General features: G+C 41.9%; 1 protein-coding gene across 1 annotated transcript; it reads right to left on the bottom strand.

Annotated features, from left to right (window-relative positions):
- Nucleotides 1-13,345: 13,345 nt before the first annotated feature.
- LOC119732971 (E3 SUMO-protein ligase ZBED1-like) lies at nt 13,346-14,194 on the bottom strand. The gene has a single exon (XM_038206555.1). The coding sequence runs from the start codon at nt 14,192-14,194 to the stop codon at nt 13,346-13,348; it is 849 nt and encodes a 282-aa protein (XP_038062483.1).
- Between the last annotated feature and the right edge of the window lie 11 nt (nt 14,195-14,205).

Consider the following 14,205-nt stretch of genomic DNA (forward strand, 5'->3'; position numbering starts at 1 on the left):
TTAACATCGTGCGGGAGTCATGGATGGACCTGGAGACTGTCTCACACAGCTTTTCCCGCATACGCGAACAAACAGGCAAGCTTGGTTTGTGTATGTCCCAACGATCACCAGGTGAGGCTGTTGGTCTATTGAATGCACTGGAAGGATGCAGGTTGAGTTCGCTCACACTGTTGGACACTGACCTGCATGCACGGTTGCGAAATGTTAGGCACATCCCGTCATCCCTGGTTAGCTTGAACCTATCTGGATGCGGGTTGGTCGATGATGACGTGGAGGACCTGAAGAAGATCCTCCCTGCTGGACATGATTTACAGTTACGCATACTCGTTCTTGATAACAATGCATTCAGTTCGAATGCAGTGAGCGCTCTCACCAAGCATCTCCAACATCTCCCTAGTATGGGGTTGTTGCCATCGGCTGATGAAAGGGGGGGTCTAAGACGAAGCAGGGGTCTGACAAAGTCAGAGGGACTGCTGCTGTCGTGGGGGGTCGCCCTTTCAGATGTGTAGGTCCAAGCAAGGCGGTGAGGGCAACAAGAAACAAAGCCAGACAACTTCTCTGTGTTCACATGACTTTATTGCCGACTGCTGGGCCCGAAGGCCACCTGTAAAAATTGGGCAGGCACTATCGTGCAGCCTGCGTGGTCTGAGGGGTATCAAATAAAACGTACAGTTCATTTCCAGTGAAAAATTTAAGTAATTAATCAGAGCCTTGGTCTTTGACAACTGGAATTTTAACATAGCGAAGGTAGAAAATAAAAGGTATTTTAACAATATGAAACCTTAGACGACGTGCCCTACTTTAGTAATACCACAAACTACATTCACAAAATTAAAATCAGCTGAAGTTCGTTTGTTGTGTGTGACCTCCAGGGAGGTGTTGTGATTGGTCACTTCAGCAGAAACGGCGGTAAAGTCAAGTGAATACATTTTGTAAACATTTTGTAAAATCACGGATAAAGATAACAACGTAACATTAAATTAGCAATAACATTGATAATGGATAATTATAAAATGCACATATTACTACACAAACAATAATTAGAGTATGTGGGGCATCCCTACACTAAGTTAAGTGTGACAACACTTCATAGAATCGGCCTCGATGCTGAGTTCGTCCTTCAAGTTATCAGTCAAAACTTGAATCAGGAAAATTTTGGATTCTGTGGTGCGATCTCAGGCAAAATCTGACCACTTTAACAAATTTTTTTGAGCAAAAGATCATCATTTAAACATCGAGTTTTGAGTCATTGAATCAGCTATCATTAGAACTCTAAAACCAAACTGTAGTAGCTAGGCTAAAAGATTTATTCGGGGACGAAAAAAGTGGGTGGGACAAACGATATGCTACCCCCACTTTAAAAAATGTCCAATGTTTAGGGATATGTCCCCCCCCCCCCCGATTGACGCCCATGCCGAAGGCTTGTCCGCCGTGTGTCCTGCATGCTATAGAGAGGTCTGGGTGCATTCTCAACATATTTAAGAACATAGGTTTCGCGCCGCACGCTGTCTTGTCGCAGTTCTTGATCCAGTTGCTTTTTAATTTTAGTAAAACTAAAAGTATGACAGATGCCCCAATAATAATCTCCCAATAATAATTGTAGTCTTGTGTGCAACTAATCCTAGCAGGCTACGGTCATGACGTGAACTGTCATATTAATTGTGTCTCTCCCTCCACTTTCTTCTCTTTTTTTGGTCTTTCTTCTTCTTTACATCTTGCTTTTATTTTTTGTAAAATGTCTTTACAATTCTTGGATAACATGTTTTTTGGGGTTTTTTTAACAGCAGGGGGGCCATAGGCCCCCCTCCCCTTCCGCCTCCCCCCCCCCCCCGGCCACGCCTATGGCTACACTTTGATTCCAGTTTTGAGTTCATCGAGACTATCGTATGATTCACGTCATATATTTGCATTGATTCATTCTGATAGTACCAAAGCACAACAATCTACTCAAAGCAGTTGTTTCTAACTGTTGTACACATCACATGGCGTCACATCCACACATCCTATCTGTATCTTGGGTGACCTCTGAGTACTGTTTCTTGCCAATATCCCCTCTTTCAGGGCACCAATATACAAGATTATAACACTAGAAACTAATCGCCAATTAAACGGGAGAATCCACCTCTCCTTTCCATATCTACTTTTGAGGAAATATCTTGTATCGCATCATCTTAGGTAAAAATTGTGTGAGATGTCTTCAACTGTTGTGACAAAGGCCTCCTCCTACCCTGTTATCCGATCAATGTAGTAATATGGCATTCCAACAAACTAATGTGACCACATGCAAATGGCTGCACGACACCCTTCCATAGACCAGTGCTGTGCAAAACTTAGTAATTTACAGAACAATACTCCAAACCTCGGGTACTTTTGAATTGTTTTGCGTTTATAGAAGCACTACATAAACATTTATACCCCAAAATGAGACGCATATTTGCTGGAATAGCATTTGCCTCAGCTTTGTACATATTAGAAAAATCCTCACAAGTTCACGTGCCTCCAAAAAGACGTTTCTTTTGAGTGTTTGTGCTTTATTCTTTATCAAATCATATCTGTGAATTAACATAATTTATGCAAAAATGGCAAAAATTATGATTCCAGTTTGCTACCTTTTTGTATAGATCTTTAACCTTGACTGTTTATGTAATATACCTTTTAAAGTGGTGCAGTTGTGTATGGACAGTATAACATGGATTTTGTTTACTATTCAACTATAGGCCTATGTCCATATTGAGAGTTACTAAACCAGTGTTCATACTGTCAAACAATTCATGTATAATATATACATGTAGAATATTGCATTTATTGCCAAATGATGCATTTTTGTCAGAGGACAGTCATGTTTGCTCATTCAGGACCAATCGTTGCAATTGTTGTATACGCGCAAATGTTTCTGTGTTTCTGATTATGTTGAAATAGGTGCAAGTGGACAATTTGCTTGTTTTTATCAATGCAAGCCTCTTCAAAGTATTGATTGACACTAGATTTGTTTGTTCCAAGTATGATCAATATTCTGTACAAAAACTGACATTTTTGTTTCTAACAGTTTTGATATTTTGTAGTTGCCCAGGTGATAACAGTCGTTTATAACATGCCCAAATGCAACCATTCAATTTGGTAAAAGCAGTTCTGCAGGTGAGAAAAAGTATACTTCGAATCAATGTTTTGATTTATTCACATTGGAAATGTAAACTGAATGTAAATAATGTTTAACTGTTGTTGCTGGCATGACACATGAAAGAAGATTTCGATTAAAATGGGATTTACACGCTGTAACTGCAAAGCCGAACTGATTGCAATTTTAAATGATGGGGATTTTGTACTCATTGATTGACACATTTCAAGGGATATGGGATGGGATCATTTGCATTTATCCCAAAAGTAACTTACCGAATTGTAATCAAAAAGCTCACTTGGTCAAGTCTCCAAGTCAAGATAATCTGCTGATAGTTTGGATTCCGTTTCACGTTTGCTGAAATTGAGCGAAATAAAACTTTCACTCTTTATATAGAACATTGTCATAGTTCCTGACACTTCTCCAACCAGTGACTGTGCTCCCGTTACACAGAAAAACTGGTTATTGAAATGTCCTCAGTTTAATACTGTGCTTTTGTTTTTCCCAAACGTTATTTCGTTATTATCAAATAGACATTGAAAGTTGACCTGGATCTTTTCGTGCAACTTAAGTTACATGTTGTGATAAAAATAAACCACAAAGGAGAACTGTCTCGGTGCATTATAATACATGTGTAACTTGAAAGTTGAACAAAGACATTGACTGGAGCTGGTTTGACCTGGTGACCTCTGGATTCCTGTTCCGATACGGTGATCTGGAATGGTAATCCTGCTACAGTCAATTTCCTTGTTTAAATTGTAAATAAAAATTAAAAATCTGATATTTGCACCGTTTGGCGGAAGTAAATTGATTTGGCTTTGATATGGTTAACTGTGAAAGAATTTTTTGTTGAAATGTGTATGTTATTTGTATTATTTGTTATTGGTGCCGAAACATTTCTGATCTCTTCTTTTCCTTTGTACCAGAAATTTGGGGAAAAGTTTAAGACGTCAGGGATTATTTTTGACATTGTGTACTTTGTATGATTATTATCGTGTAATAAATCATTCCATGCAATGACTTAAGTCAATCAAGGAGAAATCTTTGAGGTTAGATGATTGTTGTGTTATGCCTCCATTCGTCCCTCAGTGATGGACCAATCTCCCGCCTCTGAATTCTACAGCTGGGTCACCACTTGGGTTTTGTAATCAGGCATGCAGGCTTCATAATGAGGATATCAAAAGAAATTCCTTAGAAAATACATTTTATATCAACCCATCAATCACAAATTTACTTCATGCAATAAAAAAAATGATTAGACAGCTAAATCACTGATGGATCCAGAAGCATTTATTGTTGGGGATCAAGAAAGCTAGGATACGTCACGTACTACAGTCAGGCGCGGATCCAGGTTTTCTTTAGACGGGGGGCACACTTTTAGAGCATTTTGCTCTGAGTAATAATGCGAGCGCGGAGCGCGGAGCGCGAAGCCCTAACGGCGTGGGGTCCGGGGCCCGCTTAAGGGCCCCGGGAAATTCTGGATTCTAGATGCTCTGTGGTGCAATCTGAGGCGAATTCTGGCCCCTTTCCCCCTGAATTATTTGAGCAAAAGTTAAGCTTATAAGGATTCAAAAAAAATATACTCTTGTTTTTTATACAAATGTTAAGCTACTGTGTACTTCAAATGTGCAAACCATGTATTTTCGTCTTCATAATTTCTTGCATTGTATTTAAAAACAAAAAGGAATTGTATTGACTCAGATTGTAAACTGTTGCAACGGGCGATGGGCTGGGACCAAGGACTAATGCAAACGCGGAGCAGTGTCTTACGGCGTGAGGTTCGGGGCGTGGGCCCAGTGAAGGGCCCCGGGAAATTTTTGATTCCAGAGATGCTCTGTGGTGCAATCCTGGCCCCATTTCAGCAAAATGTTGTGAAGATTGGAGGATTTTTTTTTCATTATCGCTTCGGTTTGTGGTAACACCATGTGTTTTTTTGATTTTTTGTTCATTGGTTTAAAATTGTACTCTTGTATTTCTTAATACAAGCCTAGTTAAGTTTCTTCTTTTCTTCACTCGATAACCAGGTATTTTCGACTGCATAATAAATTCTTGCATGTTATTCGGAAAAGAAATTGGATAGGCTTAGTTTGTAAACTGTTTTAAAGATGCGTAGGGAGATCTGTCCCGAGGACTAATAATGCGGAGTGCGAATGTTTTTCGGCGTGGGGTCCGGGGCCCGCTTAAGGGCCCCGAGAAATTTTTGATAATTGGATGCTCTGTGGTGCAATCTGAGGCGATTCCTGGCCCCTCTTTCCCTGAGTTATTTGAGCAAAATTTTTAAAATTAAATAAGCATTTTTTTTCATTTGTTCAGGGTTACGTATGGAGTACGTACGGTGGGATCGCAATTTATTTCGAAGCTTCTCGAGTTCCCAGTACTGTGTCATACGGCCAGTACACAATTTTTGCAGGCCGCTGATGTTTAATATCGGCGCCGGTATTTTTGATAGAAGGTTGCCCTCCTCCTTCCCTCCTTTTTCTCTCCTCCACCTCTTTTCCCCCCTGTTTTATTCATTTTAATTTTTTGTGGACTAAATTTGACGGGGGGCACGTGCCCCCGCGGCCCACCCCTGGATCCGCGCCTCACAGGCCAGTTGTTGCCAATTCCTTATGTGGAGGGGCGGGGCTAGATCGCATTCTGGGAGGGGCGCAGTATTTACTTTCTTTTCTTTCTTTGTATTATAAAGTGCCAATGGGGAAAAACAGTCGTCTTCACATGTTCCCTGGTGGCAGTGGCGTAGCCACTGCCACCCCCCCCCCCCCGAAAAATTCCTGGCTACGCCAGTGCTTTATTAAATTACACCCCCACCGTTAATTGCATCTAATGTAAGATTTCTACGTCCAACTAGAGAGGGCGCCTGTCAACTGGTTGATTCGTAAACAGAAGTTTCGGATGAAACTCCTGAAGGCTGAAGCTCAGCAAAAAAGGAAACCTCTTGGGAAAGAACGTTTCAATCTGACGCCACATTTTCTTCGTATATCATCTCAATAAAGGTCAGTCATTGTAAAAATGTTAAAAAGGTATACATCTGGGCACAATTGCAGAATACCCCGCCACTCGATCTATCCACCTCGTAGCCCCATAAATGTGGCCTATTTACTGGACTGCCTCCGTAAACATAGGCCACACATCCACACGTACAAAAAACGTGTCGACTTTGCCAAATTTTGATTTTCGCATTTAGGCTTAGTTTGTAGTTTATTTTTGCTTTAGAAGCATACTCACCCTCTTTATAGGCTAAACAGAAAGTGCTGCCTTTTTCAGATGTATATTTTTCGTTAGCCCGACTGCGTCTGGCCGTACAGTACTATCGCTAGCCCCATAATGTGGCCAGTCCGGTTCCCAGACCAAAAGATTCTGACTATTCCTAGGATCAGGAATAGTCAGAATCTTTTGGTCTGGGAACCGGACTACCACTGGGCCTGCGGCGTGCATCCTGCACGCGTGATTGACAGGTGAACGATCTGCGCGAGGGCATTGTTCAGTTGGACCATGGAGATAGCTCCATGGTTGGACCAAGTTGCCAAGAAGGATCCAGAAAATGTCGTAAATTACGCAGCAGCTGGGCAACTGACACTGGCAGCAGGTTCTAATTTTGTTATTAAGAGGGTGAGTGTATTTTTAAAGCATAAATGAACTGGGTTTGAAGTCGCAATGTGGAAATCACTTTCAAAATTTCGGCGAGTCAGATTCCAAGATGGTGGACGTGTGGCCTATGTTTACGGAGGCAGTCCAGTAAACTGGCCACATTATGGGGCTATACTATCGCAAGCTCTGTAGTACGGCCAGACGCCCGATGCTTCCACAGAGACTGAATTTTGATGGCCGCCGATGTAGCGATTTTGCTACATCTTTCGATCGCGATTATCTTTTCATCCAGGACACAAATTTCCAAAGTTAAGGTTTGTAGTCGTAGAGCAACTCATACCTTTTCGAAAAAACGTTCTTTGGTCTCAATATTTTCATCCATCTGGCCACAAGACGAATTTCAGTCATCAGATTCCACAAATATCGTCCCCCATGCGATCCCCCATGCGATTTCAAAATGGTGGCTGCGCTGTAATGTATGCAATATGCAGGCGCGCCCGCGCAAACTCATGAATATGCATAATTAGTCTGTGACGTATGACCGTACGGCCCCGCTGCACGCACGTCCAAAAACACGAGGTCATACCTCACAGACTAATTATGCATATTCATGAGTTTGCGCGGGCGCGCCTGCATATTGCATACATTACAGCGCGGCCGCCATTTTGAAATCGCATGGGGGATCGCATGGGGGACGATATTTGTGGAATCTGATGACTGAAATTCGTCTTGTGGCCAGATGGATGAAAATATTGAGATCAAAGAACGTTTTTTCGAAAAGGTATGAGTTGCTCTACGACTACAAACCTTAACTTTGGAAATTTGTGTCCTGGATGAAAAGATAATCGCGATCGAAAGATGTAGCAAAATCGCTACATCGGCGGCCATCAAAATTCAGTCTCTGTGGAAGCATCGGGCGTCTGGCCGTACTACAGAGCTTGCGATAGTACTGTACGGCCAGCGCAGTCGGGCTAATTTTTCGTGAATTTTCCAGATTCATTTTTACACGTACGTTTGCGTATCAAAATTTCACAAAAATTAGACATCTGAAAAAGGCAGCACTTTCTGACTAGCCTATAAAGAGGGTGAGTATGCTTCTAAAACAAAAAAATCGTACAAACTATAAGCCTTAATGTGAAAATCAAAATTTGGCAAAGTCGACACGTTTTTGTACATGTGGATGTGTGGCCTATGTTTACGAAGGCAGTCCAGTAAATAGGCCACATTTATGGGGCTATCCACTTCGTAGCCGGCTACAAGGTCACGGCTAACTCCAGCTAAATTTTGAAGAGTTTCCTGCGCGGTTTGTACCTTGCGATTCAGCGCGCCGTACGTGCTCACGTAGCCGGCCCGACTGCGTCTGGCCATTCAGTACTATCGCAAGCTCTGTAGTACGGCCAGACGCGCCATGCTTCCCTAAAAACTGAACTTTGATGTAGCGATTTTGCTACAAATTTTGTTCGAGATTATCTTTTTATCCAAAGTTAAGGTTCCTAGTCGTAGAGGAACTCATACCTTTTCGAAAAAGGCAGCGGATATTTTGCCGGAGACGCCAAACCTTTAGTAAACGTTAGTTTGCCGGGTATGCACTGAACATGCGCAGTTACTGTTTTTTTGTACTTAAAACATTTTCCGGTGGCAATTTTTAGTCTGGCTCCATGCCAATATTATCGTTGTAACCTCATATTCACAAGATGGGATTCAGACCATTTTATAATTTTGGACTTTATTTCCCGTTTAAAAAAAATCCTCCAGAGCCACAAATCTGAAAAAGAAAATGTAATACTCTGCCATAAAATGTTTGAGACATATTAAAATAATAAAAGAAGAATATTCGTATTTATTTGGGGATGGGAAAAAAAAAACTTAGAAATGTGGCGGCGATCGGATTCGAACTCCAGTCATCCCACTCACTAGAGCTTTTGCTTAACCACTACACCGAACGTGCTACACAACTTTTGGTGGGAATTTAATACATCTTATAATTCAGCCCTATTTTAAAGAGTACAGTGCCCTCTGTTGATATGGATTGCCGCCGGCAAACCTTTAGTAAACGTTAGTTTGCCGTCATTACCTCGGGCAAAATATCCACTATCTTCGAAAAAACGTTCTTTGGTCCCAATATTTTCATCCATCTGGCCAAAAGACGACTTTCAGTCATCATCTTCCACAAATATCGTCCCGAAAATGTCCTCCATGTGATTTCAAAATGGCGGCCGCGTTTTTATGTATGCATTATGCGGGCGCGCTTGGGCAGCATCAAGCAAATGCCACCCCGCACTATTTGATTTTACGGAGGCCAAGTGTCCGGTGAAAAAAACATGTCGACATTTCAGCACAGGTTTGCAAGTGCCCCTTTTTGGTGATGCCCCCCCCCCCAGTTTCAAACCCGTTCCACCGCCGCTGTTTATCAGCGAGGGCTCCGTTTCGAATATCGCGTGGATTCCATGTTCAAAATATTCCTCCTTTCTTTTCCAATTTTAGTAAAGTATGGGGATAATGGCGACAGGTGTCCAACATGACCTGATGAAGCAGGCACAGTGCTTTTGGTCAATGCTGGATGAGCTTGCAGAGACCGATGAAGATGCATACAGGAAGTTCATGGCCACAAACCTCCAAAGAGGACAGCAAGAATTGACACCGGCCAAGCCATGTGTGTCAAGGCTGAATGTATGTGTGTGTTTACAGTAACATCCTAACAATTATCCAGGTTGGTAGCGAGACAATTTTTTTTGTTTTTAATTTTCTTTCTTATGTTTGTCTGTCAGTCTGTTATTCTTTGACTTTGTTTATTCTAGGGTGCATTGTTCCTTCACCACAGACACACAATCAAGGTATCATTGGAAAGAGGACACATTGGCGTTTCACATGATCTTGAATTTATTTCAAAATATGTATTAGATTTTGTATAATTTACATTTACATCTGGGTTTCCTTGTTTTGATACACCCTGTATTGAGCAGAGCAACATGAACAGCATCAAAGTTTCAGCTATTAATTATGAGACAATGGGAGTTTGTCCCATCCAATAATGTATACTGTGGTGACAAGTCAAGCTCAGACTCTCAGACCGTTGGATTGATTTGGTTAGACTTACATGTAGCAGGCGTGGCACATTGACAAGCACCTGTTGTGTGTTGTTTAATTGAGCAGTTGAGCAGGGTGTTAGCCAAAGTACTGGAACTGGTCATAAAGGTTAAGGTGTAACACCAAGAATTGACTAATATCCCATGTCTGGTTTTGCCGTACTGAATAATCCAGTACTGTACAGCCAAGCCACTACTTCAATAGACTTCATGCTGAGCGGCCATCTTAGAGAACAATGCAAATATACTGCTTGGATAGGCATGACAACTTGACCTCTTTATGTGGCCAATCTGCCTGTACACCATTCAACAACATCTGTAGGCCTCTGTAGGTTTTGTTTTTTAAAATGTACCTTTTTTTGTATAGGAATTGACTCTTCTAGTCACAGACAATATTAAGAGTTGCGTCTGCCACTACCAGAGATAATACGAGAAGACGATTCCACAGCCAATTCAACAGACATCATCACTCACTGTTGCCATGGCAACCAGGATGGTAAGTTAATACTTTCACACTTTTTATATCTGAATGCTGCAGATGAAGTTGCACAGCCGCGGGCAAGTTGGATCAAGGACCAATGGTTAACTAGTGGTTGGTTCGTGACGTACCTAGCGCATGCGCAGTGAAGATAATGTACCAATAACGAGTCTAGTTGGATCAAGGACCAATGGTTAACTAGTGGTTGGTTCGTGACGTACCTAGCGCATGTGCAGTGAAGATAATTATGTACCAATAACGAGTCTAGTTGGATCAAGGACCAATGGTTAACTAGTGGTTGGTTCGTGACGTACCTAGTGCATGCACAGTGAAGATAATGTACCAATAACGAGTCTAGTTGGATCAAGGACCAATGGTTAACTAGTGGTTGGTTCGTGACGTACCTAGCGCATGTGCAGTGAAGATAATTATGTACCAATAACGAGTCTAGTTGGATCAAGGACCAATGGTTAACTAGTGGTTGGTTCGTGACGTACCTAGTGCATGCACAGTGAAGATAATGTACCAATAACGAGTCTAGTTGGATCAAGGACCAATGGTTAACTAGTGGTTGGTTCGTGACGTACCTAGCGCATGCGCAGTGAAGATAATGTACCAATAATGAGTCTAGTTGGATCAAGGACCAATGGTTAACTAGTGGTTGGTTCTTGACGTACCTAGTGCATGCGCAGTGAAGATAATGTACCAATAACGAGTCTAGTTGGATCAAGGACCAATGGTTAACTAGTGGTTGGTTCGTGACGTACCTAGCGCATGCGCAGTGAAAATAATGTACCAATAATGAGTCTAGTTGGATCCAGGACCAATGGTTAACTAGTGGTTGGTTCGTGACATACCTACACTGTACATGTAGCGCAGTGAAGATAACGCACCAAAGAGTTTAGTCGACTATAATCATGTAAAAGCCCTGTACTTTCTTCCCGGTATTTTTGCAGATATTTTTTTCTCTCCCCAAACCTTAATGACTTTGTAGTCTAAAGTCTTGCACATCTTTTGATTCCAAATTCATAAAATTCCAAACAAGGGTTACTGCACAGCGCCACTTTTTTTGATGCTGCGCACGGCAAAAGTGGAATTTTCCCATGTATTATTGATAAGGCAGTATTATCATTGGTGTATGTGGGGTAAAACATTAGGCAATAATTCCAAAACCCTTTGATATAGTAATACAATTTCTTGTGTATATTGAGTTGATCTATGTTATGTGCCAAATTTCATAAATTTCATAGCAAATACACTTTTTGGGCTCCATCTTCTCATGCTGTGGCATCCTTCCAGACAAAGCTGCTCCCTGGAGAGATCTTCCAAAAGATGTACCGTTTTCTGGCAAAAATGTATGGTTAGCGGATAGGCTGTGAGTGATATGAATGCTATACACAGTTGGACGGTATTGCCTTGTACTATACCGTGGTATACCGTGACAAAAAAACCGCGGTATTCACTAAAACCGCGATGTTATGTTAAGTGGTATTACGTCATTATTATCAACCAAAAAAAATTACAGCAATCAATGCATGCTACGTCGAACCGGCAAAACACGCAATTGCTTCTTCATGGCAAATTCTTCAACACCTAAGATTCATTATCAGTCTTTATATTTGTAAAAATGTATCACTATGATGGATTATTAAAAATAAAAAGCCTTCTTTTTGTGGAATCATTGTTTGAATTTGTAATGTCATTGATATGCCTACCAAAGAAATGCCGATTGTTATCGACCGATGCCCAGTCATAATGCCCGGCACTGCACCACACCACATGCACTGCGAACTTGCTCCGCACGATCAGTATGCTATCAGTTGGTACCCTGCATCAATGGTAGTGATTCAATAGGCTCCTGCGATTCATGCCGGCCACCAGCGATTCCTACTGTGCGTGCGCGCGCAGCAGCGGCGACTGTACTGGTACTATAATATCGCCCTGTTTGCAGGGCGGGAGTACGACGATACAATCAGAGCAGACGCCAATAGGAGGCCGTAATCGGTGTGACGAAACCTTACCATGAATGAAAAATGTTCTGGGCGTCTTTTTAGACGGCCAATCAGATTTGTTTAAAATGACATTAGCCCGCGGCGTGCGTGCAAGTAGTGCGTGGGAAAAGCACGTGTGTATTACCTTGAGCTGTGTGGAGTATGCGCTCTCTTATTGTACCGACATACTATGTACACGCATACTGTGCGTACGACTGTACATGTACATGTAATGTACGTGAGCCTTGTACAAACACGTGTAGTGACCCAATCCACTATTTTTTTCGTTTCGCCTGAGAAGTTGGGAACAAACAAAAGATGACCTGACAATTCTAAAAAGTGATTTTCAGTAGTGATATTAACCGTGAAGCATAATTAACTCAATAGCCTAAAACTCAGTTGAATATACAGAATTACAGATGTCACTTCCCAAATCTTTATTTCGAGTAAATATGAAATAAAATAAATATTATGTATGATCATGAAACATGTTAACTGTTTATTAACGTTCGAAAAACGAAAATCACAAGTTTCTGGTTAACCTCTCTGCCTCCGCAGTAAACAACAGAAACATTGCTTTTAATAACAAGTTTGGTTGTCTGCGAAAGAGTTGTGTTCTCAGACTCTTACTAATCTTAGGTTGGTTTCCTGACTTTCCTCTTTCAATTTAGCTAGTACGAAATAATGCGAAATTGAAAATGTATTTACAATATTTACAAACATAAGAGACGAGTCAGGCAACAGGCCGAGCCCGTCAGGATTTTTTGTGGTTTCCAATCAGAAAAATATGTGCTACCAGTTAGTTAAGAGTAAAATGTATTCTTTTCAATCTCTGGATGCTACTATGCTAGGAGTGCCACTTTGGCTTGAAATGTACTTGGGTTAAAAGACGTCCAAATAAAAAAAATGACCCCCAAAAAATAAGTAAATAATTTTTTAAAATAAATAAATAAATAAAAAAAACAAAAAAAACGAATGTATAAATAATAAATACATAATGTTAAAAACAAATAAAGGGGAAACAAATCATCATATAGAGGCCGTATTTAGTTTTAGTGTTCATTGAAGTTATCGCCACCGTTAACGTTTACAAGTTCTTTGCCAAAAACACCAGCATGTTGACTTTGTCCGGTTTTAGAAGGGATCGTTGTGGTGAGACAACATGTCCCGCGGTACTAAACAGTCGTTCGGAGGGGGAGCTGGTAGCGCAAATGCATAAGTATTTCCTGCTTAGCTTGGCCAGAAGTGGAAATGACCGTTGATGGTCGCGCCACCACATAAGGGGATCCGTTTCTCCGTCTACATCATCCAAAACCATGGACAGGTACCGCTCAAGTTCTACATTTGCCCGCTGGTCTATGGGCGTGGTCGGGTCCTCTGAGCGTCTTTTCTTCCCCAGTACATTACCCAGGGTTAGTTTCCGCTTCTGTGGTGGTGGATTAGGGGCGATCACTGGTTGGTCTTCCTGTTGTTGCTCCATGACGTCAGGTGCTGGTGCCGGTGCGGCTTGCTCTGTAATCTCATCTACGACCGTGGCCTTTGTTGACTGGAGGCGGTCCTCTTTGAAGTTGTCGGCACGGTAGCGCGGATCAAGAAGGGTGGCCACATGAAGCAACTCTTGTGTCTTTTCGCGGTCGTAGAGAGAGTCCATCTTTCTCATGATTGATCTCTTGATGTCTGCGGTTAGCTCAGCATCAGCCTCATCGTCCTGTAGTACATTGGTCTGAAGATGGTGAAGCATAGGGACCAGTGATGAAACAGTGACGTACTCCTCACCGGACATAATGTCGGTGAAGGCAGCCACAGGTTTCAGGGCCTTGTTTACTGCCTCCAGAACGCTGATATCCTGCCACGTCGGCAGTAGATGGGAATGTGCACGGTCCTCGGCGAACAATCTGCGTATGGCCGGCGCTTGCTCCAGGATTCGCTCGATCATTTTCTGCTTGG

The sequence above is a fragment of the Patiria miniata genome, unplaced genomic scaffold, assembly GCF_015706575.1.
Source record: "Patiria miniata isolate m_02_andy unplaced genomic scaffold, ASM1570657v1 HiC_scaffold_25, whole genome shotgun sequence".
NCBI classification, from domain to species: Eukaryota; Metazoa; Echinodermata; class Asteroidea; order Valvatida; family Asterinidae; genus Patiria; species Patiria miniata.

Bases quoted from the DNA above. Each gene is read 5' to 3' on its own strand.
- LOC119732971 (XM_038206555.1), bottom strand. From the start codon at position 14,194: ATGATCGAGCGAATCCTGGAGCAAGCGCCGGCCATACGCAGATTGTTC.